This window comes from Monodelphis domestica, chromosome 5 (assembly GCF_027887165.1).
Source record: "Monodelphis domestica isolate mMonDom1 chromosome 5, mMonDom1.pri, whole genome shotgun sequence".
Classification (NCBI taxonomy): Eukaryota; Metazoa; Chordata; class Mammalia; order Didelphimorphia; family Didelphidae; genus Monodelphis; species Monodelphis domestica.
In genome coordinates, this window is record NC_077231.1 from 47,821,428 (window position 1) to 47,847,257 (window position 25,830).

The 25,830-nt window shown below is 36.3% G+C and overlaps 1 protein-coding gene across 1 annotated transcript in view; it reads right to left on the reverse strand.

Annotated features, from left to right (window-relative positions):
* Positions 1-19,652, reverse strand: part of PTPRR (protein tyrosine phosphatase receptor type R) — a 361,573-nt gene extending 341,921 nt beyond the window's left edge. The window contains exon 1 of the mRNA XM_007503044.3: positions 18,796-19,652. Within this exon, the coding sequence (XP_007503106.1) occupies positions 18,796-18,853 (58 nt within the window). The 5' untranslated portion in view covers positions 18,854-19,652. The remainder of the gene's footprint in view (positions 1-18,795) is intronic.
* Positions 19,653-25,830: the final 6,178 nt, after the last annotated feature.

A 25,830-nucleotide genomic window follows, 5' to 3' on the forward strand; every position in this document is an offset into this window, starting at 1 on the left:
AGCCCATATCTTCCACAAATATCCTGGAACACTTTATGAAATGTACCAGAGGGATCCACAATGAAGAAAAAGAAAAAGTTAAAAGCTAGTTTATTCCTTTATCTAATCCCTGCCTACACCAAGAGACTTCAAAAAAACTGAGAAAGCTTTGAAGGGTTGAAGACAAAAAGCCCATTGTGTAGCACCTCACCCATTAGGCACTTAACACCTCATTGTTGTCTCTGTTACACATTAGGCACTTAACACTTCAATGTGCATAAATTTATCAAATTACTTTCTTTCCAAAGATGTCAGCATGGGACATGAGATAAGCATATATAATTGAGGAGAAAGGGAGATAGAGTTGTTTATTGGAAGGAGGTAAAGATAGACAAAAAATGAAAGGGTACCAAAGGTAAATTTGTCTGTCATCGTTTTGTCAAGGACTAACCCTATTCCAAACTATGAAAACTCTTTTACAAAATATATAATTGGCAGTAACCCAAGGGCACTAATAAGCATTTGTAAAAAAAAAAAAGCTACCCTATCATCAGCTAGTCAATCAGCACACATTTATTATCATCTGCTATATTTCAGGCACTCTGCTAAGTGTTAGGGGTACAAAGAAAAGTGAAAAACAGTCACTGATCTCATTTTCAGTTTAATGGAGAAGATGACAAGGAAACAACTCTGTCCAAATGAGCAATGCACAGAATAAATTGGAGTTAATCAAGAGAGGGGAAGCAGTAGTATTAAAGTGGCTCAGGAAAGGATTCTCCTGGAAGATTTGATGGGAACATGAAGGAAATCAGAGAAACAAGGAGGAGAAAAGGAAGAGGGACAGAATTCCAAGGATGAGGCACAGATGGTGAAAATGTCTAGAATATAGAGAGGATGTGTCTTATGCAAGGATTAGCATCAAAGGCTAAAGGTGGATGGAGAAAGCAAATGAATATGTGGCACTATGAAATAAGTCAATTGAGAGTTCATTTCTGGGATGACCATGATGGAAGAAACATTGTCCCTAGAGATGAAAATTATGCTGAGTTGCTGGTAGGGCAGATCATATTATGATTTATTATTTCAATAGCAATGTACATAATTCCTGGCCTTGCCAAGCAGAGTGACCTTCTACAGTCATTCTCAGAATGAACCCTTGACGTGTAAGGGCTCTAAATCAATTTCAGTGCTTATGAAAGGAAGAAAAGGACAAACCAACTCTACCTGAAGAGATGAAAGAAAGTGACTCTCACACCTTGTCTTTTTGTCAAAAGGGAAACATATTATTTCAAGCATCATAATCACTTTTCACCTTAGATATTAAAGGATTTAAAGTGATGTTCTCAGACATCGCCTTTCTCTTCCCATCTCCCATATGAGTAAATGAAAAATTTCACTTAAAAATGCCATTTCTTTTTGCAGCAAAGTTATTTCTTCATATAACTTCTCCCATCTTTAAGCCTCCCCTTACCAGTTCTCTTGGGAAAAAAAAACAAATATCAATTAAGTAAAACCCAACCAACAGGTAACTGGAGCTGATGGCACATGTGATCCTTCCATACCCATCATCCTTCACTTCTCTAATGAAAGGAGAGAAGCATTTCCCCATTTCCCTTCTGGGTCCAAGGCTGGCTAGGATGGTTGCCCATATAGTTTGGGGCTTTGTTTTAGTGTTCTTTTCATTTCCATTATTGCAGACATTGTATATACTACTCTTCCAGTTCTGCTTACTTCACTTGGTGTAGGAAGGAATGATAGTGTATTGGAAAGAGCTCTGGAATCAGTCAGAGGGCACTTAAAGTAAATCAATTATAAACTCAGTTTGTTTTGGAAAACAAGCATTTTTCTTGCACTCACTGGAGACAGCACAGCAGAGTTTGCTAAAAGGTCTTTATTTCCACCCCTGCCCCCAGTCAGGATGAAGAAAACATGTCTAAAGGGAAAAGAACCAATATTCAAAACAGTGGACTGGTTTCAAATCCAATTGCTCAATTTAAAAAAGGTATGATTCCTTTTCCTCCTTTTTTGTTCTTTGTTTAAAAAGCAGTTTTGCTGGGAAGGGGAGGAGAGAGAGATATATATTTGGAAATTAAGGTGATTAAAAATAAAATATATTAATGTCCAAAATAAAAGGCATCTAGTGCATTAGCATATAGTAAAAACACTCCAAATGACCATGCATCAGAATGGTCACAGAGAAGGTAAAAAAAAATGTGTATTGATGTTTGTTCAGTCTTTTAAAATCTTTAGCTTCTGTTTGAAAAGCAATACTAAGTATTGGTATTGGTTCCAAAACAGGAGAGCAGTAAGGGAAAGGTGATGGGGGTTAAGCAACTTGCCTAGGATCACATAGTTAGGAAGTGTCTGAGGTCAAATTTGAACCCAAGACCTTCTGTCTCTGGGCTTGGTTCTCAATCTGCTGTGCCATCTATCTGCCCCTCTGTGTACATTCAAAAACCAGTTCTCTTATTACCTATGTAGCCTTGGGCAAGTCACATATTTTCCTGGGCCTCAGTTTCCTCATCTGCAAAATGAGGAGTTATACTAGTTGGTCCCTGAGGTTCTTTATACTTCTAAAGCTACCATTTTAAGGTCTTCAGGATAAAATATTTTTGACTGTTCTGAGAACTTAAGGAATTTAAGAAAATGCCAATAATTGCATTTAATACTTCTATGTACTAGCAGCTCCTCAGGGAAAGACCGGAGGTAAGATTATAACTGAAAGAGTACCTGACTCCAGAAATGATATCTAAAATGGAGTAATCAAAATCTTTACACATAATCTCATATGTCAGCGAGGAGAGTCATTGGATATTGAATCTGGAATCTTCCAGATTTCCTATGAGATATACTGAGCACTTCCATCTCCCTTCCCTCAATGTGGGTGTAGATTAGAGTGTTAAAACTTTCCTAATTCAAATCAGTTATGCCTCCATTGCCATTTAGTCAAAACCAATGCTGTTAATCTTCATCTTGCCTCATCCACTGAGAGCAATTCTCATATTATGAGTACATTTTATGGTAGAAAAATTATTAGAATATTAAGAGTTATTATGATTATTATTATAACAGCTGTATTTTAGATAATGCTTTTTATTGCCAGATACTGGTCACATAGTCATTTTCTAATCTCTACCTCAGCTGACCTCAGGTAAAAGGTGCTATTATTATTCCATTTTGCAGATATGAGGAACTGAGGCAAAGAGACGTTAAATGACTTGCACAAGGTCATAGAACTAGTTAACATGGGAAGTCAAGTATGAATTCAGTCTTCCTGACTCCAACCTCAGTGGTCTATCCACTGTGCTACCTAGCTTCCCCCATTTCAGCAGATTTTATTATAAGTCATGTATTGGAGACAAAACAATAAATAACAAATGAAGGAATTTCTAGTTTCCTATTGTCTTTCTAGCCTAAATGGATTTTTTCATGTAATGCATAATACATTTTCAGAATTAGCATAGGATGGAATTCCAGACAATATAACTGGCTCAGAATTCTGTAGAAGGAATAGGAATCTCTAAGATCATTGGACCGAAATGTTTGAAAGCTAAGACTGGAGAAGATGGAGTTTAAGTGCAGGTTAATCTGCAGCAGCTAAAGACCTCTTTAGGTGAAGAGTGATTCTTTAGGTCTAAGAGTGATATTTGGAAGAGGGGGTAACAATAGTGAATGTTAATATACCTTAAATCTGATCCAGGCAGTATTTATCCAGGTATAAGAGTTTCAGAGGAATTCTAACCCAAGAGCAACCACTCAAAGAGGTAAAAATCCCTATGGATATTAACCCTTGAAAAAGCAACATGAAATTACTGCTTTATGCATATGTCTCTGTATTTGTATGCATATGGCATACACACATACACACACATATGCAATGATAGTAGAGAAGCAATATAGCATAGGGTCATGTTGGTGATCCTATGGCACACATGGCAGAGGAGCCTGTCTATCCTCCCTCCCCCATCCCCATCTCCAATGAGACTGAGGACATTTTTACATCATCTGCCCTTCTGCGCAGCATTCCAATGGGAATACTTTCTCCCTCCCCTGTCTAGGGTAAGAGAGCAGCTCACATGTGGCATGAGGATTAGAGTTTGGGCACTCAGTTTCTAAAATGTTCACTGTTAATGGCATAGGGCATAAAAAAATTGACCTTGGTAGAAGAAAGGCATGGACTTAAATCTCACCTCTAACAAATCTGGGCTATGTGACTTTAGGAAAGCCACTTAACCTCTCAGGGCCCCCAAGGAGCTGTCTTAAATTTATGTGTTTCCAGGCAGTTGCTGATCTGCATTGATGAAAGGAGTTTCTTACACCAAAGAAATAACAATCCCAGATAATAACAATAGCTTTTATTTATATATCCCTTTACAATTTTTATAAAACCCCTTCTATAGTAAGGAAAACAAGTTTGGGGCATAGTAAATAATTAATAAGTGAATTTAGATAAGTATATTTCAATGGGTCATAATTTCTTGCAATGTATCAATCCACCTTCAGTAGATACTAGCTGTGTGACCATGAGAAAGTCATCTATCTGAGATTTCTTTTCTTTATCTGTAAAATGGAAATAATCATTTCTATAATATCCAGTTTCTGAAGTTGTGAGATTCAGTGTTTATGTCTGCAAAAGCATTTTTCCTACTTTAAAGTACTATTTAAATAACAACCAGTATTGTTATCCAGAATATAGTGTTCAGTTAAGAAAGACATTGATAAGTTGGAGTGTGTTCAAAGGAGAGGTACCAGGATTGTGAAGGGAAACATGACATTTGGGTGAAATAATTAGGAATGTTTAGCCTAAAGACAACTAGGGCAGATATTTTGGCTGTCCTCAAGTATTTCAAGGACTGTTAAAAAAAAAGGAGGGATTAGATTTGTTCTACTTGGCCCATAGAGAAAAACTGGAAGCAATAAGTAGGAGTTATGGAGAGACAGATTTGGGACCATATGAGAAAAAATCTTAATAATAGGTCACATCTACATATCATTAGTGAACAAACATGGTGTAGCAGAGAGCCAACTTGGAATAAAGATCTTGAGTTTGTCCCTATCATTTATGGTAGAGTTTTAAAAATTTTTGTTAATTTTTTAGGGTTTATCAATTTCTATCCTTAGAAAAATCTTGAGAGGTTTTTGAAAGCATCGTTATCCTAATTAAATTTAAAAACTAATATTCAGAGAGATACATAAATTTCCCATAGTTAGTGAATTAATTGTTGAACCTGGTAAATGAAAACAGATCAACCAATTATAATTAGGCAGTTGTCACTGTGGCTAAAGCAAGGAACTTGGGGAAAATTGACTTTAAATTCTACTTCATACTAGTTGTTGGACCCAGAGCAGATCTTGTAATCTCTATGAGCCTCAGTGGTCCTTCAAGAAAATAAAGAATATACAACAATAATAATAACAACTCACCTTTTAAATAGGGATAAGAATGAAGTCTACCTCAACAGGTTATTGCACAGATCGAATGAGTTAACATGTATAAAGCACTTTGTAAACCTTGAAGCACCCTATATAAAAGTGATATATACATATACATGTGTACATATAGTACATATAAAGTGTTACATAAAAGCTGGATAATTCTAAGTCCATTGAACTTTAAATTAAGTTGCATAGTCTGTACAAAAATATTTATAGCAGCTCTTTTGGTGGTGGCAAAGAAATGGAAAGTGAAAGGATGCCCATCAATTTGGGAATGCTTGAGCAAGTTGGGATATATGATTGTAATGGAATGCTAATGAGCAATAAGATAAACACAAACAACCTGGGAAGACTTATATGAAGTGATGCAAAGTGAAATGAGCAGAACCAGGAGAATGTTGATTACAGTAACAACAATAATGTATGATGATCAACTATGAATGACAAATATTGGCAGCAATACAGAGATTCAGAACAACTTGAAGGGAGACATGGAAAGGCTATCCATCACCACAAAAGGAATTGTCAGTCTGAATGCAGATTGAAGCATGCCATTATTCACTTTATTTCTTTCATGAATTTTTCTCTAGTATAAACAATGTGTTACTTGTTTCACAAAATGGTGGACATGGAAATATGTATTGTATGCTAACATTTGTACAACCTATGTTATATTACCTGTCATCTAGGGGAGGGGGCAGGAGTGGAAAGAACGGAAAGGACATGGATCTTAACATGCCAGAAAATGCTCATTAAAAATTGTATTGAAATGTAAAAATATTTTACAAAATAAGTTGCATAGCAACTAGAGTTGTCTAAAAGTGGGAAAAGATGCCTCATGAGGCACTGAATTGCCATATCTCCACAGGGGAACTGTTTGAGGACACAGTCACGAGATTCAGAATGTCAGACCTAGACATCATAACACAAAAGAGACTTCATTTTATTCATCCTTCAGTAAAACTTTATGAAGGACCAGAGATTCTTAAACTGAATTGTAAGTCCTGGATTCCTTTGGCAGTCTGAAAAGTATGTAGACTCCTTCTCAGTCTAATGGATTGATGCCTACATTCAGAATTGAAGAAAATACTATTTCAGTTCAAAGTTGGTGAAAATAAACATGTAACTTTTGCCCAGCCAAATTCAGGGATATCCTGAAATTTTTCCATAAGCCCAAGATGAAAAACCATTGTTATGTAGTGTCAAAGAGAATAAACAAAGTAGTTCATGCCATTAGGAGTCCTATATTTAACTACTTGGTATATCAGTGTTTATTCATTACAACCAAAGAAACTAGTGCTGTAGTGTAGATATAAGGAGTCAGGAAGACAAGTTGCTAGTTCTGTGATCCTGGGCATTATTTAAATGCTGTCTGCTTTGGTTTCCTTAACTGTGACTGTGACTGTGAAAACTGTGACTAATAAACATAATAGCACCCACCTTATAGAGTTTTTGTGAAAACAATATGAGATTTTGTTAAATTGCTTAGCATGGTGCCTAGAACATAATAATCACTTTAGATGCTTATTTCCTGCCCTTGCCCATTGCAAGACTTCTAAGATCAAGATGGAGGGAATGACTCCTAGATTCAGACACTCAAAGTTAGAAAGAATCGGAAAGATCATCTATTTCAAACTTTATTTGAAGAATCAATCCCTTTTATGATTCCACTATCAATTGGTTATCAAAGTCACTATCTAAACACTTCTATTGACAAGGAAGTCACAACCTGATGAGGAGAAGTCCATTCCATTTTCAGATAATTAGCTAATACTGAAAAGAAGAAATCTGAGCACAATTCATTGCTTTGTGTTTATGACATGGCATTCTAGCCATTCATAAGACATGCCATTACGCAGGATAAAAATAGAACAATCAGCTTGTCCCTTTGAAGTGACACAATTAGATTTTTTGGATGTAATACAAGGGGTACCATGTATGTATTGTGTTCTTTAGAAAGCACATAATGCTCTTTTTAAAATGTACTTTTTGTTCCAAAGAGGAAAATAGAGTCATTCTCCAGAAATGTATCTAGCTCTCATGTATAATAGGGAGTTAGGCGATGTAGCATCTAGGTAGAAAGAACACTGAATTCAAAGTCCTCAGTTTGATTACTAGCTCCTTCGCTTCCTTGTCTAACTCTGGGCCAGTAACAAACTCTCCATGTCTACGTCTCCTCATTTATAACATAAGCATAATATTATATTCATTAACTGGCTGCTCGCCTTTTTTTATTGTAAGAAAAGATCTCAGTAAGCCTTAAAATGTATAAAAACTACTATAATTACCCTTATGGGTCAATACTTTCTCTTTAGATGAGATCTGATTATCTTATAGAATTTCAGTTAACATATAGACTGCCTACAAATAGGATAATGAACATAAGAATGGGTCAAATTAATTCTATATTTAACATCAAATGAATTCTATATCTATTTAACACAGATTCAGTCATTCAAATCATTCACAGCATTTCCTAAGCCTGAGCAAAGCATTTTGATAGGGACAGGGAAAGACACAAAGCTTAGGTAAGATATGGCCTCTGCTCTTCTGAAGCTTATATTCCAGTGGAAGAGTGGAATATTTACATGAATAATTTCAACAATAAATTTGCATTTGATCAGTCATTTCTGTAATATCCAACTTTTTGTGACCCCGTTTGGGATTTTCTTGGCCAAGATACTAGAGTCATTTGCATTGCCTTCTCCAGTTCAGTTCATATTAGAGATAGGGAAGCTGAGGCAAAAGAAGTTGTGAGTTCCCCAGGATCAAATAGCTGATAAGTGTCTGAAGCCAGGATTTAAACTTAGGAAGATAAAGATAATAATAATAATAATAATAATAATAATAAATACTTGATCAAGATAAAGGATAGTTTTATTTCCAATCAGAGAGAGGTAAGGTTATTCCTACCTGGGAATCTCATGAAAGGATATGTGAAGGGAGAAATTTTACTATATAATTCCCTTTCTTAAAGTTACAGAACCTTGACATCAAAATGTATCTGACATGTCATCCTTTGCAAGTGATTTGAAGATTTAAAAAGTCATGCGTAAGTGCTAAGTATTATACAGAAATCTTTACTGAAAAGAACATATTCTAACTTTGGTATGTACTTTCATCGACATATACAAAAAAAATTTTAAGTTATAAATCTTTCACCAAAAATAGCTAGGCACAAATCATTTAGAATTGACTGTTTTCATTCAGAGTCCAAATCAGATGCCACCTCCTTTTGATGCCCTTCCTAGTGTGTAATGAGGATTTGCACCTTAGAACTCTAAATCCCAGTTTCCCATGTTCCCTCTCACATTATATGCTAATGTAGGGAGGATATAAATTTGCATAGCTCCTCCCCTCTCTCTTCTCCCCTGATCATGCTGGGGAAGTGGGCTTTATGCCAGGCAGGAGAATCTACCCATGTGGCTTCACTTTTTATTATATAATTAAGTTTGAACTTCTGTTTCTTTTAGTTTTATTTTCTCTTGACTTCAAGTGATAATAAACTTTATAAAATATAATACTTGGAGTTACTGGATATTAATTTAAATCTTACACTACTTAGAAGAGGAAAATATTTCTTCTTAAATTTCTTGCAACACTCTGAACTGATCATAGTTGTTCAGATACTTAGCCTCTATCTCATCTCAAACAGGTTGCAAGTTCCTTGAGAGTTTTGCATATGTTTTACAAATTCTCAGAACCTAATACAATGTAAGTACTTAATATTAGGTGCATAAAAATGTTTATTTGAATAGAATCAAACATTATTTCTAAGAATAATTGAATTTTTTGTTGCTTTACATTTATAGCAATTTTTCTGAAGATAAATGATTACTTTGGTTCATCACAATAAGTGCATGATGTCCAAAAAAATCTTAGATCTTAAGACTCTGAACTGCACTAAGACTTTTAGGGCACTCTGTATAAGTCAGATTCTATAATCCTTTACAATTTAACCCAGATTCTTCCACATCGCTTACATTCATCCTCTTCTTTCTATTCATCTGGTCACTTCCCTACACCTGGCCTTCATTATCACTTACTTGTACTATTGAAATAACTTGCTAATTGATTACTCTGTGTGGAATTGGGTTATTCTAATAGCCTTCTGAGGTAGCTAGGTGGCACAGTGGATAGAGTGTCAGATCTATAGTCAAGGAGTCAGGAAGACTCATCTTCATCAATTCAAATCTAGCCTCAGATTACTTATTACTCAGATACTTAGCAGCTGTGTGACCCTGGGCAAGTAAGTTAAAACTGTTGACCTTGGTTTTCTCATCTGTATAATGAGCTTGGAGAAGGAAATGGTGAACAATTCTTCTATCTCTTCCAACAAAACCCCAAATGGGTTCACAAAGAGTCAGATATGCCTGAACAAATGACTGAACAATTGCCTCCTAACTCTTGAGTGGGCTGCCAGACTTTTCCTTTCTTCAATCCATTCCTTACTCAGCTGGTCAAATTATCTTCCCAAGGCACAGGCCTGAGCAGCTTCATATCACTTAGAGGATAAAATACAAATGCCTCACTCTGGAATTTAAAATTCTCCACACTCTAACTGTTGTACATCTTCCATGCTTTTATACTACCCTTTGCATTCTACATTCTTACCAAACTTGGTTGTTCCCTTAACTTGGCGTTCTAAGGCTAATCTCTGTGCCTTTAAACATAATGTTCTCAGCACTTGGAGCACCTTCTCATCACCTTTGTCTCTTAGTCTTTTTTTTTAACATTATTTTATTTGGTCATTTCCAAACATTATTCATTGGAAACAAAGATCATTTTCTCCCCCCCCCCCATAGCCAACACGCGATTCCACTGGGTTTCACATGTGTTCTTGATTCAAACCCATTTCCATGTTGTTGGTATTTGTATTAGGGTGTTCATTTAGAGTCTCTCCTCATTCCGGTCCCCTCAACCCCTGTAGTCAAGCAGTTGCTTTTCCTCCGTGTTTTTACTCCCACAGTTTGTCCTCTGCTTGTGGATAGTGTTTTTTCTTATTGATCCCTGCAGATTGTTCAGGGACGTTGCATTGCCACTAATGGAGAAGTACATTACATTCGATTGTACCACAGTGTATCAGTCTCTGTGTATAATGCTTTAATGGTTCTGCTCCTTTAACTCTGCATCACTTCCTGGAGGTTGTTCCAGTCCCCATGGAATTCCTCCACTTTATCATTCCTTTGAGCACAATAGTATTCCATCAGCAACATATACCACAATTTGTTCAGCCATTCTCCAATTGAAGGGCATCCCCTCATTTTCCAATTTTTGGCCACCACAAAGAGCGTAACTATGAATATTCTTGTACAAGTCTTTTTCCTTATTATCTCTTTGGGGTACAAACCAAGCAGTGCTATGGCTGGATCAAGAGGCAGACAGTCTTTTAGTGCCCTTTGGGCATAGTTCCAAATTGCCCTCCAGAATGGTTGTATCAATTCACAACTCCACCAGCAATGAATTAATGTCCCTACTTTGCCACATCCCCTCCAGCATTCATTACTTTCCTTTGCTATCATGTTAGCCAATCTTCTAGGTGTGAGGTGATACCTCAGAGTTGTTTTGATTTGCATCTCTCTGATTATAAGAGATTTAGAGAACTTTCTCATGTGCTTATTAATAGTTTTGATTTCTTCATCTGAAAACTGCCTATTCATGTCCCTTGCCCATTTATCAATTGGAGAATGGCTTGATATTTTGTACAATTGATTTAGCCCTTTGTAAATTTGAGTAATTAAACATTTGTCAGAGGTTTTTATGAATATTGCTTCCCAATTTGTTGCTTCCCTTCTGATTTTAGATTGGTTTTGTTTGTACAAAAACTTTTTAATTTGATGTAGTCAAAATTATTTATTTTACATTTTGTGGCTCTATCTAAGTCTTGCTTGGTTTTAAAATCTTTCCCGTCCCAAAGGTCTGACATGTATACTTTTCTGTGTTCGCCTAATTTACTTATAGTTTCCTTCTTTATGTTCAAGTCATTCACCCATTCTGAGTTTATCTTGGTGTAGGGTGTGAGGTGTTCATCCAAACCTAATCTCTCCCACACTGTCTTCCAATTTTCCCAGCAGTTTTTTATCAAATAGTGGATTTTGGTCCCAAAAGCTGGGATCTTTGGGTTTGTCATAGACTGTCTCACTGAGGTCATTTACTCCAAGTCTATTCCACTGATCCTCCTTTCTGACTCTTAGCCAGTACCAAATTGTTTTGATGACCACTGCTTTATAGTCTAGTTTGAGATCTGGGACTGCAAGTCCTCCTTCTTTTGCATTTTTTTTCATGATTTCCCTGGATATCCTTGATCTTTTGTTCTTCCAAATAAACTTAATTATGGTTTTTTCTAATTCAGTAAAGAAGTTTTTTGGTAGTTCAATGGGTAAGGCACTAAATAAGTAAATTAATTTGGTTAGGATTGTCATTTTTGTTATGTTAGCTCATCCCATCCATCAATCAATGTTTTTCCAATTGTTTAGATCTAGCTTTAACTGTGTGGAGAGTGTTTTGTAGTTATGTTCATATAGTTCCTTTATTTGTCTCAGCAGAGATTCCTAAGTATTTTATGTTGTCTAGGGTGATTTTAAATGGTATTTCTTTCTAATTCCTGCTGCTGAAATGGATTGGAGTTATATAGAAATGCTGATGACTTATGTGGGTTTATTTTGTATCCTGCAACTTTGCTAAAGTTGTTGATTATTTCGAGTAACTTTTTGGTTGATTCTCTAGGATTCCTTAAGTAAACCATCATATCATCCACAAAGGGTGATAGCTTGGTCTCCTCACTGCCAATTTTAATACCTTCAATCTCTTTTTTTTCTCTAATTGCTACTGCTAGTGTTTCTAGTACAATGTTAAATAATATAGGTGATAATGGGCATCCTTGTTTTACCCCTGATCTTATTGGGAAGGCTTCTAGTTTATCCCCATTGCAGATGATGTTTGCTGATGGTTTTAGATATATACTGTTTATTATTTTTAGGAACGACCCTTCTATTCCTATATTTTCTAGTGTTTTCAATAGGAATGGGTGTTGTATTTTATCAAAGGCTTTTTCTGCATCTATTGAGATAATCATGTGATTTTTTGTCAGTCTGCTTGTTAATATGGTCATTTATGTAGATGGTTTTCCTAATATTGAACCATCCTTGCATTCCTGGTATGAATCCTGCCTGGTCATAGTGGATGAACCTTGTCATGACTTGCTGGAGTCTTTTTGCTAGTATCCTTGTCTCTTAGTCTTCATTCTAACTCTAGTCAATGTTCAAGTTCCCTTTTTTCAGGGATACCAACTATTTCCTTCAGTTGTTAGCCATTCTCTCTACCCACTAAATTACCCCACTATTTACTGTTGTGTTAATTTCATATCTTTTCTGCCCATAGAATACAAGTACCTTTTTGTTTGTTTGCCTCACGTGTGTTAAGAGATAAAGAAATGTTTATCAAATTCAAGTGATTTTGGAGATGAGCATTTATATTTCATTGCTTGTTAAAGATTTCCTTCATAACTGAAAAAAAGAAGTAAGAAATTGACCCAACTATCTAGATAGTCCTAGTGTGGGAACTGGGAGTACAACGAAAACACTTTTACCTAAATTTGCCAGAGACGAGTATCCTATGAAGAAGAGAGGCAGAATTTAGAAAGTCCAGTGGATGAGGAAGAACAGATACTGTTTCTAATAATGTAACACCAAACATCAATGAATGTCAAATTTCCTAAAATGCAAAAATGAGTAATTCAGACTTAATGTGTGTTCAAGTCCCCTTTAGTTCTAAACCCTATTAATAAAAAAAAAAAGCTTGAATTATCCCAAAGAGGGATTTGGACTTAGAATGAGGGACTTGGTCCAAGTGCCATCTTGGGCATGTGGCAAGTGGTACTCAATCATTCGGTGCCTTAGCTTCTCCATTTGTAAAATGAGAAAACTGGACTAAAAAGGTTCAAATGTACCTCCTGGCCCTAAAGTTGTGTTCCTATAACCTTATTGCCAAGTTGCCTTAATATCCCTTCATTTTATTTATTTATTTATTTTTAAACCCTTACTTTCTATCTTGGAGTCAATACCGTGTATTGGCTCCAAGGAAGAAGAGTGGTAAGGGCTAGGCAATGGGGGTCAAGAGACTTGCCCAGGGTCACACAGCTGGGAAGTGTCTAAGGCCAGATTTGAACCTAGGACCTCCTCTCTCTAGGCCTGACTCTCAACCCACTAAGCTACCCAGCTGCCCCCAATATCCTTTCATTTTAAATAATTAGATAAGCTCATTCTTACTATGAGCAATTTTCAAATATTTTAAAGGCTACCAGAGAAGGATGAGATTTGTTCCATATAGTTCCAAAGGACCCTTAAGGGGTTGAGTTGGAGGGAGAAAGATATTAAATCAATATAAAAAAGCATGTCCTAAAATCAACATGGTTACTAATGATGCTTTTTGTCATGGCTGAGTGACTCCTTATCTGGTATGTTGAGGGGAAGGGAAACAAGGAAGAGGTTAGATGAGATGAACTTAAGACTCAAAATGGAAAAACTTAGGCTGATTCTGAGATACATATTTGACTTGGTCTGTTATATTATTTCACTTTTTTCTATGAAGTAAAGATAGTTTTTCCTATAGGTATCATATCCCAATTGAGAACTGTGTATTAAATGTCTTTAAATCTTGAAGAAGTACAAGTAGTCTCTTAATTTCAAGAAATTTTTATTGAGTACCCACTATATGCTGAACCATTAGCCCTAGAGATGCAAATTTATCTAATAGACTGTGTTGGAAATTCACTAAAGTAGAATAAGCCCCACCTCCCATTTTATCTATTGTTTGGCCCTCTTAAAAAAAACTTTTTTTCACCTTAGAATTAATACTGTGTATTGGTTCCAAGGAGGAAGAGCCATAAGGGCTAGGCAATGGAGATTAAGTGACTTGCTCAGTATCACAAAGCTAGGAAGTGTCTGAAGCCCAATTTGGACCTAGGACCTCCCATCTTTAGGCCTGGCTGCCAATCCACTGAGCCACCTAGAGTTCTCAGCTTGGCCCTATTTATCAGTAAATGCATATGGAAAATAATGGGGCCATTCTTGCTATTTGTGGTCAGAAATGACATGGCTTTATGAATGTAACTAAAAGTATTACATTTATTTTCACAATTAAGTGTTAGAGTAGAGGCTTAATGCTCAATTGTGAAAATAAATGTAATACTTTTAGTTACATTCATAAAGCCATGTCATTCTATGTTAGGTCCTGTGGGCTAAAGAAGCATACGATTTCATCTCTTTCAACAGTTCTTTTGAGGGTCAGCTAGATGGTTTAGTGAATGGGGAGCCAGGCCTGGAGACAAGAGGTTCTGGGTTCAAATCGGGTCTGAGACACATCCTAGCTGTATAGCCCTAGGCAAGTCACTAACCCCACATGTGCCTAGCCCTTGCTGTTCCTCTCCCTTGGAACCAATAGTTAGTATCAGTTCTAAGACAGAAGTTAAGGGTTTTAAGCCAACAATGAGAGAGTTCATATTAGTTGGGCAAGACATAATAATTGTTTAAACTACTCTTAGTTTGGGTTCTAGAAAACCGAGCCCTATTGGTACAATGATCTCTGAGGTCATTCACTTGGAATATCTTGGCCCATCAGAGACTGGTTGACTGGTATACTACTTGGAGAGAGAGGAGACTTGAACTTAAGGTGTCACATTAAAATTGTATATGCTACAAGGGAAGATAGAGATATGGACCATTTCAAGAAGCAGAAAGTAAACTCTTCAGCATATAAATAAAAAGAATATGTTATGATTGAACTGTGTCATTCTTCTGAAAACCCTACAAGGTACTAGAAGATAGAGATAGATAGACAGAGATCCTTCACCTAGGAATTATATTCCAGAAGGGGAAATTTCCAAGATATGCCAGGATCTTCAACCTACTTTGGTTAGCGTATTTTAATACTTCAAAAGGTCCATCATTTTACCATGCCTATCACAACCTCTCCCACTTTATAGTAGTTCATTTTCATGTTCTTTTCTGGCCACAAAAATGCCATCACCTGATAGCTAACCTCTGATGAACCTCTATGAACTTGCCAAGCTCATCCTTGACCAATAGTGGTCTTGCCTAGCCATTCCAACTTTGTAGGACTTACCAAAGCTTGCATTCTCCTGGTAAAGGCATTAAGATATAGAATCAACTCCACACCACAACGAGGCACTGAAAGTTGGGCTTTATTGGCGAACCAAAGTATTATTCTACAAGGAGTTGGTTCTCCTATATTTCAATGCAGTACTTTTCAGGGTAGAGAAGAAAAGGAGCATCCAAGCTGAGAAAAGGTTATGTATAGAGTCTGTTTGATATTTCTCCATGATCTCCCAAATATCTACCTAATCAAAACAAGTTTATGATAAGAAAGGTAACAAAGTACCCAACTTTCCAGTGCTGTTACCAAATTGACTTGTGTTGCTTCTCAAAAACCTTCAACCACTCATTATAATCTTCCTTTGCAGCCTCTGTTCCACTAGCATACAGTAATTTTTGTAGGTACCATGGAATGCCCTAAATGAATCAATCAACTTTTCATTTTTTTAATTTAAATTTATTTGTTTGTTACAAAAAAAACCTCTTCTTTTCCTCCCCCAATTAGAGAAGGCATCATCTGAAGAAAATATATGTGTACATATAAAATATGTAGGATTATAGAAATCATTGGGGCAGAGAAATGGCACAAGGCTTAGAGTGCTGGCCCTCAAGTCAAAAAGACTCATCTTCATGAGTTCAAATCTGGCCTCAGAAACTTACTGTGGGACCCTGAGCAAGTCACTTGATCCTGTTTGCTTCAATTTCTTCACATATAAAAATGAACTGGAGAAGGAAATGGAAGGCCATTTCAATATCTTTGCCAAGAAAGTCCCAGATAAGGTCATGAAGAATTAGAAAGAACTGAAATTACTGAACTAAAATAGAAGTCATTCACTTCTTTAAAAATGTTACATCCATCTTGGTACAAAAATATTATAAAGGAAACAAGCTCTAGTGGTCAACAAGTTAGCCATTCAGCGAGTGATAGTTTCTTTATATTTCCCCTCAAACCCATTTTACCCATGTTTGATCCAAATGAACAAGAGATAAGGAAAAGAACCAATCTTTGTTTTAGTTCTATTTTAAAATGCAATTAAAAATTCTGCTGGCAATTTTTAATTTTAATTCCATGATAGTTCATTTTCATCAACTTGTTGTTTAAATTAAAATGCATTTGACATAAAATTGGCAAGATTACCAAAATGCCAAATTGAAATCTGCTCTAGTAAAACATCCATCCTGAAGGAGAAAATAAAAAGTAAATAAAATTTATTAGTTTAAAGCATTTTGTACCTGAGATTGTGGAAAGAAAAAAAATGAATGTTCATGTATTCATTAAATTCTAATAGGAAGTAAGTCTGGTCATTTCTATTTTCAGATGGCAACAAGAGATGAATAGACTTGGCTTTGGTTACAGCGCTCCCTTGGCAAAGCTCTGAATATAATAATCTAGGATTTAAGACTTCCAGTCTTTTCCTTTAAACAAGAATTTCTACTCCATCTTATTACAAACATCCTCTTCAATAAGTTATCAATGGTGTACATACTTAGAATTATTTCTCTAAATGCAATTTAAAGAAAATAGAGACAATTTAAATATGCTGAATATGACATTCAATTTGGCATTTTGATTTTATAAGCTCCATGCTCTTTTGCTTTGAATTGCTATACTAAATATGGATAGGTCACCTGATTAATATCTAATTTAGGATGAACAGTTATATTTCTGTCAAAATGGAGATGCAAGTATATTATTTGAAAAATATTTTGTAAATATATCTTATAACTTCCCTTATGAGTCTAACATGTTTTCCCCTAACTGATCCCAATCCAGTTGGAATATTTACAGAACTGTGAAAATTGGGGATTATAAAATCAAAAATCTGTTTTCAATTAACTTAATGACATTAGCAATCAAATTATACCACTTGGAAAGTACTATGAAACTCTAGAAAACCTCATAATGGAATAGTTTATATTTATAATAGTTGAAACTTGTCTTTAATTATATCTTAATGGGTATATTGATTCATTCTCCATGATCCATAATTTGTTAAAACTGAGGAAAGCTTCAAGGAGAAATGGGGAAAATAAAATATTTAAATATGCTTCTTTCATTATAGAAATACCACCAATGTAAAAAGAATCTAACAGCTACTTCTGGGACATTAAGAACAAAAATTGCAAGCATTTTTTTCCCTTCATGAAATTCCGTAATTATGCAAGCTCATGAAAGATTCAGTCTTATGGTTGCTTGAGTGCTAAAAGAAGACTGCTTTTGCAGCACTATTCCCCAAACCTCCCTCTTCTTTGACATAAAGAATTTACTCCGTCTGTTTAGCATGCCCTTTTAGGCTATATTACCCAGAGGTAGGCTTCACAACTAGAAAGCATAGCGTTTGGGGACTTCACATAACATCCCAGGTTTATATACATATATAAATATCCGGATTGTATTCCCTAAGACACCTTGCACTGGCTTAAAACAATCTGCCATGATCAGAATCTGGTCACTCTCATTGTCGCTCCTTCCAGCAGAGTATCGAATCTGTCTTAGGGATGGTGCCTACTGCAGCGTTCCGGGTTTGAAACTGTGGTTCGATTTTGAGTACCAACAGCGCTGACCATGGTTCTGAAAGCATGAGGCCGGATCTCAGCTGAACCCACTCATTCCAGCTATTGGTGGAGAAGATTCGATTGACAAGCAAAGGGGCCAAAGATCCGGAGAGTAGCCTTAGCAGTTTAATGTGGGCCATTTATTTCGATCTTTTGGGCGGGGATATGGTCTAGCAGATTAGGGCCAAGGCTTTTATGGGAGCTCTCCCTAAACCTTCAGAGCAAGGAGCCTCCGGCTAAAGCCGTAGTTGAGCTTCCTTCGAGCAGAATCTTTACCACACTGCTAAAGACTGACCCAGGTACATGACACACGAAAAGGTCTAAGGGGAGCAAATCCTGCACGTTCATTGCAAATTAGTATTCCAAATAAGACGGTCTTCAGCATATCGCATTGCACTCATGCAATATACACATGCATATAGATGCCTGCCTGCGTGTGTGTGCAACCCCCACACACGTGTGTATACCCACCTCCCTACAAGCATATAGAGGCTTATCTTTATCTATAGCAGCTCCAATTTTAGCTCAAGCTCTTTGCTTGTTCTGCCAACAGGTGCGTCCCTCTTTCGCTTCCCACTAGGCACCACTTCACCTTTCCTTTTCCTCTCCTCCCCCTAACATCTCAAGACCGGTTCGTCCCGCAGTCCTCATGCGTGAGGTGCCACTGCTGGGCGCATCTAGGTCTCTGGCTAAAAGCGTGGCAGTGTCTTACCTGCAGCGTGGAGATTAACAAGCAGGCACAGTGCAGGGAAGCTGATTGCTCTCTGCATAGTGACTGCATGGAGAGGTGGGGAGAATCAACCCACGGCGATCACAGCCCTGGCAAAGCGCAATAAGAGTCGATGGTCAAGTATCTTCCCGTTTCCCAGTTCGTGTTCGAGGATTCCTGGATTTCGCCTGGGTTTGGTGGAGAGGTCTGTGATGCTGACAGAAACCAGCAGCAAACCCTCCTTTCCTAGTTCTCCTAAGGGGAGGGGGCGGCCGTGGAGAGGAGGAGGAGGGAGGAGGGAGGAGGGTCGGCTTCCAAATAGGCTTGGGACAGATGCCTGATCAATTAGGGTTAATACCTTCGGGAACAAGCACTCACTGCTAACGCGGTAGGGAATGAATTTCTGGTCGCATTACCCTTCCAAGCCTGGCATCTCAGCTGCATGTGGAGTGAGAAAGCGTCTTATTTGCAACCCAAACCTGCTTGGCTACTGAGCATGCCCAGTGTCTATACTAGAACCACACTGGAGTTTCTACGTGGGATTCCACTTCTCCAGCTCTTAGCAGCAGCTGACAGGGGTCACAGACCGCAGAGAACTGGAGAGGACTATACTTTGGGTTGACTAAGGTGATTATAATTTCTGGTAGTAAGAGAGCGTGGGGGCAGGTTATAAAACATCCGGAAACGCATCCAGCCCATTGATAAATCTTTAGCTTGTTCTCCAAAAACCCCTGTTAAAGGAGGCCTGCTTGCTTGGATAATCATCCCAGAGGATTTATCTACAGGAATAAGGGTCGGACCCCCAGTTCTCTGGACTCCAACCGCTCAGGTGTGGTGTTAGTGACACATTCTTCATTCCTGTTCTGATTTTCCTCATGGTCCCGCGCAGCCGTAATCTCTTCCCTTTTGCTTCCTTCTCATTCCTTTTACTCTGAACACAGTTTGTGCCTACCAGAAAAATATCAAATACAGCCATTGTTCAGACAATGCAGCCTAACAGACTTTTACTAGAAAACTCAAACCAGAAAATGAAAGCTAAAGTAGGTGGAGTTCTTTTGGTTATCCCTACAACCAATCTTCATTCTTATTCTCTCTTTTGCGGAGTAGATGAAATACTTTCTTCTCACCTCCAACTCTCCCCATGTTTTTTCCACACCTCTCAGAATGCTGGTACTTAAATTGTCCAGACTAGATGGTCACCTACTTTTATTTCTAAGACCTTCGAGCTTGTTGTGTCCATAACCACACAGTTCAGTAATAAATAATTCTCAGTTAATACCTTTATTTCATATTATTTCTTTAAGTTTCTCTAAATATACTCTGCTTATTCTTTTCTTTTTGCTTTTTGCTCATGATATTTTGCCCCACCAGGGGATATATTTCTCCCTTTCCTCTACCAAGAGATCCTACACAAAGGCCAAGTCATGACACCTCCTTTGGGCAGGCCTAAATCTAATCCCAAGTCACCCTGATTTTTTCCCTCACTTTAAATTTCTATCCTCTTGAATTCCCACATATTATCTCATGCATTCAAATGCATTACCTTGGACTCATTTTAAAATTATTCATCCATTTTTTTCCTGAATTCAATTATGAGTTCCTTAAAGAATTTATATTTTACTTCCTTGACAGGTTATAACATAGCATGTACAAATATATATTTATTAACTGAATGTAGTATTTAATTAAGTCTTCTCTTTCCTGGTATTTTATGAAATTGCGATAATTAGTGGTAAACTGCATGATAAAAAGCTTAAATCAGGTAGCATTTCAGACACTAGACAATTTTCTTTATGAGAATCTAATTGAGTTTAGGTCAAATGCTGATGGATTTGTACACAAATATGGGAAGAGACAGGACTCCACTGGTATAGATGAAGAATGAGGGGGGTACCTTTAAAATTCTGACATTTGGTTAGTGGAGTTTTCCTGTGACTTGAATAGTAAAAGGTAAAACACTAGCCAGGCAAAATGTATTTTGATAATGAACACTCATACTCTCCAGAAACCTCAACAAATAGAAATTCAGGAGCAACTGTTTGGAAGGAAAGTTTAAAGAATGTACCCATCTCATTGTCTTAGCAATTTGTGGTCTAGCTGGTGCACTTTAAGGCTAGGGTGGCATCCCTTAAAAGAATTGATGCCATCACTTCCTTACTCCTTACCTAAGTTCAGCTAATCTGCATACAGAGAAAGGTCTCTGAGGGGGAAAAAAAAAACTTCAATAGAAGGGAAATGTGTAGCTGTAAAGGAAAGAAGTCTCCATGCATATCAGTATCACAATAGCCAAATGGTAAGACAATGGGCACCATGTTTTCCCATAGGCACTTCAATCCTTCCCTTTGGGAATACTGTAAGTTTCAATTAATGTAATTGGCTGTGATTTTGTCAATAAGCAGCTTGCTACCTCTTTCTAGTTCCCAAGGGTATATGTGCCTGATTTCTCACACTCTGCAATAGATGCATTCCCCTAAGAGCATTTTTTCCCATTTTAGTATTAATCTTAGCCCAACACCAGAATAGTGCATATATTGTAAAAATATCCTCTTCTCAAGTGAACTATAATATTGGTTATTAGGATTTGTAGGGGAAAGAGAGAATATGTAAAAAGCTTAGGGAAATCAATCTAACAGACCCCAGTGGAAAAAATCCTATGAGAGTGAAAACTGAGCCCATAAAGACTACTACTGAATGGTAGGTCATTCTTTACATTTTGAATCTCTCCCTAATCTCTTTTTAAAAGAGTCTAATGTACAAATCTTTAGGTGTCACCTTTCTTGGTCCCCAATTATCTTATGCTAATAGAGGTAATCTGGGATTATACAAAAATGGGTCAGTCTAAAGCACTGCACTGTGTCATTGAGGACCTAGTTTCTATTCCTAGCTCTGTTATTGGCTAGATATATATGATTCAACTATGTACTTTGACACTGGTATGAAGAACTGAAATCATGATCTGGGCAAATACATTGAAAAAAATTATAACAAGAAACTTGATTCACTGATCTAATAGTAATAATTAACATTTCTATATTATATCATAAAATGTTTTCCTTGCTACAACCCTGTGGACCAGATAATACAAATATTATTATTCCCATTTTGAAGAAGAGGGAGAAACTAAAGCTCAAGTGGGTAAAATAATTTGCACAGTCATTCATTTAGTGTCAAAAGACTTAGAGAAAATTAGTATTCAAGCTGAGCCTTGAATCCAGATCTTTAGACTCCAAATCTAGATCTCTTTCCATGGGACTATGGTGAAATTATATTTCTTTAGACTGTAATAAGGTAGGTTAATTTGTTATCACTGCTCTTTAAGTTTCCTAAATTCCCTACGATTTGAAGTTTTTCACAATGCTATTTTCAATAGTAAGGATATCAGTTTCTGAATTCAGCTAATGTCAATTCTATTCTAATTAAGTAATGTTCACTCTTTAAAATGAGAAATAAATTTTACTAATTTTTTTATCCTTTTTAATATTCAGTTGAGATGGTTGTTAGCTAGATTATAAAAAGTAGAATGGAACAGAAGAATAAGTTGGATATTTAGGGACTGGGGTGCTAATTTACCTTCATTTCTTCTGATATGTTGTTTTAAACTTGATTTGCCTGTATAATATGGAATAACAATCCAAACTTCCTTCTAAACACATAGACAAGAATGGATAATGAAAACTCAAAGGGAACTATAAATGACTAATAACATTTCAATATATTTTTGAAGAGCTTCTAGGAGCAGAAGACTTTTAATGGTACAAAAAAGGACCTGGATTTGAAATTTCACCAATATAGGGAGGCCTTTCAACCAATTCAAGTCAGCACCTTCTTTGCCATCTATATTCTTAAGAGAGTTGTCTAGAAAACTGAGGGGTTAAGTGCCTTGCAAGCAGTTCCACAGACAATATATGTCAGAGGTGGGACTTAAAGCTGGACTTTCTTAGTCAATTGAAATAATAGAATCGACTATATAATTTCCCAGATGCAGATCCAGTGCCTTCCATTTCTATTCAGTTCTTGGTCCATCTTTATGCCTGTTTAAAATATACATAGCAAAAAATTACTGCTATTTTGACTGACTTGCCTCTTTTTGTATCTCCAGCACTAGCATAGTGCTGCCACATAGTATGTGCTTATTCAGTGCTGATTGATTGATTCTCCAACTACATGACATAATCTGGACAGCACACATTATTTATATACTTGGTTATTCTAGTGTAGGTTGCTAGATTGACCCTGTAGTACAGTAGCATTCCATTCAATTACCATGTATTCTATAAGTAGGGGAAACTGGATAACTTCAACTTTTCCATTTGAATTTTGAACAGTTCATTATCCAAGACAGTAGCTAACACTTTTGGTGGGTTTATAGCTTCTATGTAATACTTGACATTGATGGTCAGTGGGTAGCTAAATAAATTTATCTGAGATTTCATCTACTAAGAAATTAAACATATGCAAGTGAGATACCTTGTTTTATCTAATGCCTTTAAGACTTTATTTTGTTCTATAGAGTCAAAATGCTTTTTGATACTCAACAGTGAGTTCAGACAAATATTTTCTCTTCTAGCAATTGTGTGCTTGTCTAATCTGCTTTAGAAAATTATTTCTGAAAACCTAACTCCTCATCATATTTCATCATGGGTAAAAGCAGTTATATGGTTCAGTTGGTTGCTGATGTTCCTTCAATCATTCTTCCTTGGGGATAAAACTTTAACTCCTAATTTTTCACTCCTTTGGTGTTTTTGGAAAATCTTAAGAATGAATCTTCACCCAGCTAGAGACCATTTGAGACAGGATTTGAATTTAAGTCTTTCTGATACCAAACAGCATTATATCCATTGCTGTTGTTATCCAGTCATTTAGTCATTTCTGACTCTTTCATGAGCCTTTGATCCTAAAAATCACATCAGGCCATTCAATCCGCCACTATCTCCCAAAGTCTGTTCAAGTTCATTTTTGTTGCTTCCATGACATTATTCATCTCATCCTTTGCTGTTCCCTTTTCCTTTTTCCTTCAGTCTTTCCCAGAATCAATCTTTTCTAATGAATTTTGTTTTCTCTTGAGGTACCCAAAGTATTTAAACTTCAGCTTCAGGATTTCTCCTTCTAATGAATGATGAGATAGTTTCTTTCAGTACTGATTTGATCTCTTTGATGTCCAAGAAGCTCTCAAAAGTCTTCTCCAATCTAATTTTAAAAAGGAAAAAAGAAAACCAAATTAACAGTATCATAGACAAAAAGGGGAACCTCACTTCCAATGAAGAGGAAATTTAGGCAATCATTAAAAACTATTTTGCCCAACTATATGGCAATAAATATGCCAATCTAGGAGATATGGATGAATATTTAACAAAATATAAATTGCCTAGATTAACAGAAGAAGAAATAGAATTCTTAAACAATCCCATATCAGAAAAAGAAATTGAACATGCCATCACAGAATTCCCTAAGAAAAAATCCTCAGGGCCTGATGGATTCCCAAGTGAATTCTATCAAACATTCAAAGAACAGCTAATCCCAATACTATACAAACTATTCGATATAATAAGCAAAGAAGGAGTTCTACCAAATTCCTTTTATGACACAAATATGGTTCTAATTCTAAAGCCAGGCAGGTCAAAAACAGAGAAAGAAAACTACAGACCAATCTCCTTAATGAACATAGGTGCAAAAATCTTAAATAGAATACTAGCAAAAAGACTCCAGCAAGTCAACACAAAGGTTATTCACTATGATCAGGTAGGATTTATACCAGGAATGCAAGGATGGTTCAATATTATGTAAATCATCCACATACTTGACCATATTATCAAGCAAACTGACAAAAATCACATGATTATCTCAATAGATGCAGAAAAAGCCTTGGACAAAATACAACGTCCATTCCTATTGAAAACACTAGAAAGTATAGGAATAGAAGGGCCTTTCCTAAAAATAATAAACAGTATTTATCTAAAACCATCAGCAAACATCATCTGCAATGGGGATAAACTAGATGCATTCCCAATATGATCAGGAGTGAAACAAGGATGCCCATTATCACCTCTATTATTTAACATTGTACTAGAAACACTAGCAGTAGCAATTAGAGAAGAAAAAGAAATTGACGGTATTAAAATTGGCAATGAGGAGACCAAGCTATCACTCTTTACAGATGACATGATGGTCTACTTAAAGAATCCTAGAGAATCAACTAAAAAGCTAGTCGAAATAGTCAACAATTTTAGCAAAGTTGCAGGATACAAAATAAACCCACATGAGTCATCAGCATTTCTATATATATCCAACACAACACAGCAGCAGGAATTAGAAAGAGAAATTCCATTCAAAATCACCCTAGACAATATAAAATACTTAGGAATCTATCTGCTAAGACAAACACAGGAACTATATGAACACAACTACAAAACAGTTTCCATAAAACTAGATCTGAGCAATTGGAAAAACATTAACTGCTCATGGGTAGGATGAGCTAACATAATAAAAATGACAATCCTATCTATCTATTTAGTGCCATACCCATCAAACTTCCATAAAATTTCTTTACTGAATTAGAAAAAGCCATAACAAAGTTCATTTCAAACAACAAAAGATCAAGGGTACCCAGAGTAATAATTGAAAAAAAAATACAAAGGAAGGTGACCTTGCAGTCCCAGATCTCAAATTATACTATAAAGCAGTGGTCATCAAAACAATTTGGTACTGGCTAAAAGACAGAAAGGAGGATTAATGGAATAGCCCAACTTTTGGGACAAAAATCCACTATTCAACAAACACTTCTGGGAAAATTGGAAGACAATGTGGGAGAGATTAGGTTTGGATGAACACCTCACATCCTACACCAAGATAAACTCAAAATGTGTGAGTGACTTGAACATAAAGAAGGAAATTATAAGTAAACTAGGTGAACACAGAATAGTATACATCTCGGATCTTTGGAAAGGGAAAGGTTTTTAAAACCAAGCAAGACTTAGAAAGAGTCACAAAATATAAAATCAATATTTTTGACTACATCAAGTTAAAACAGTATTCATAACA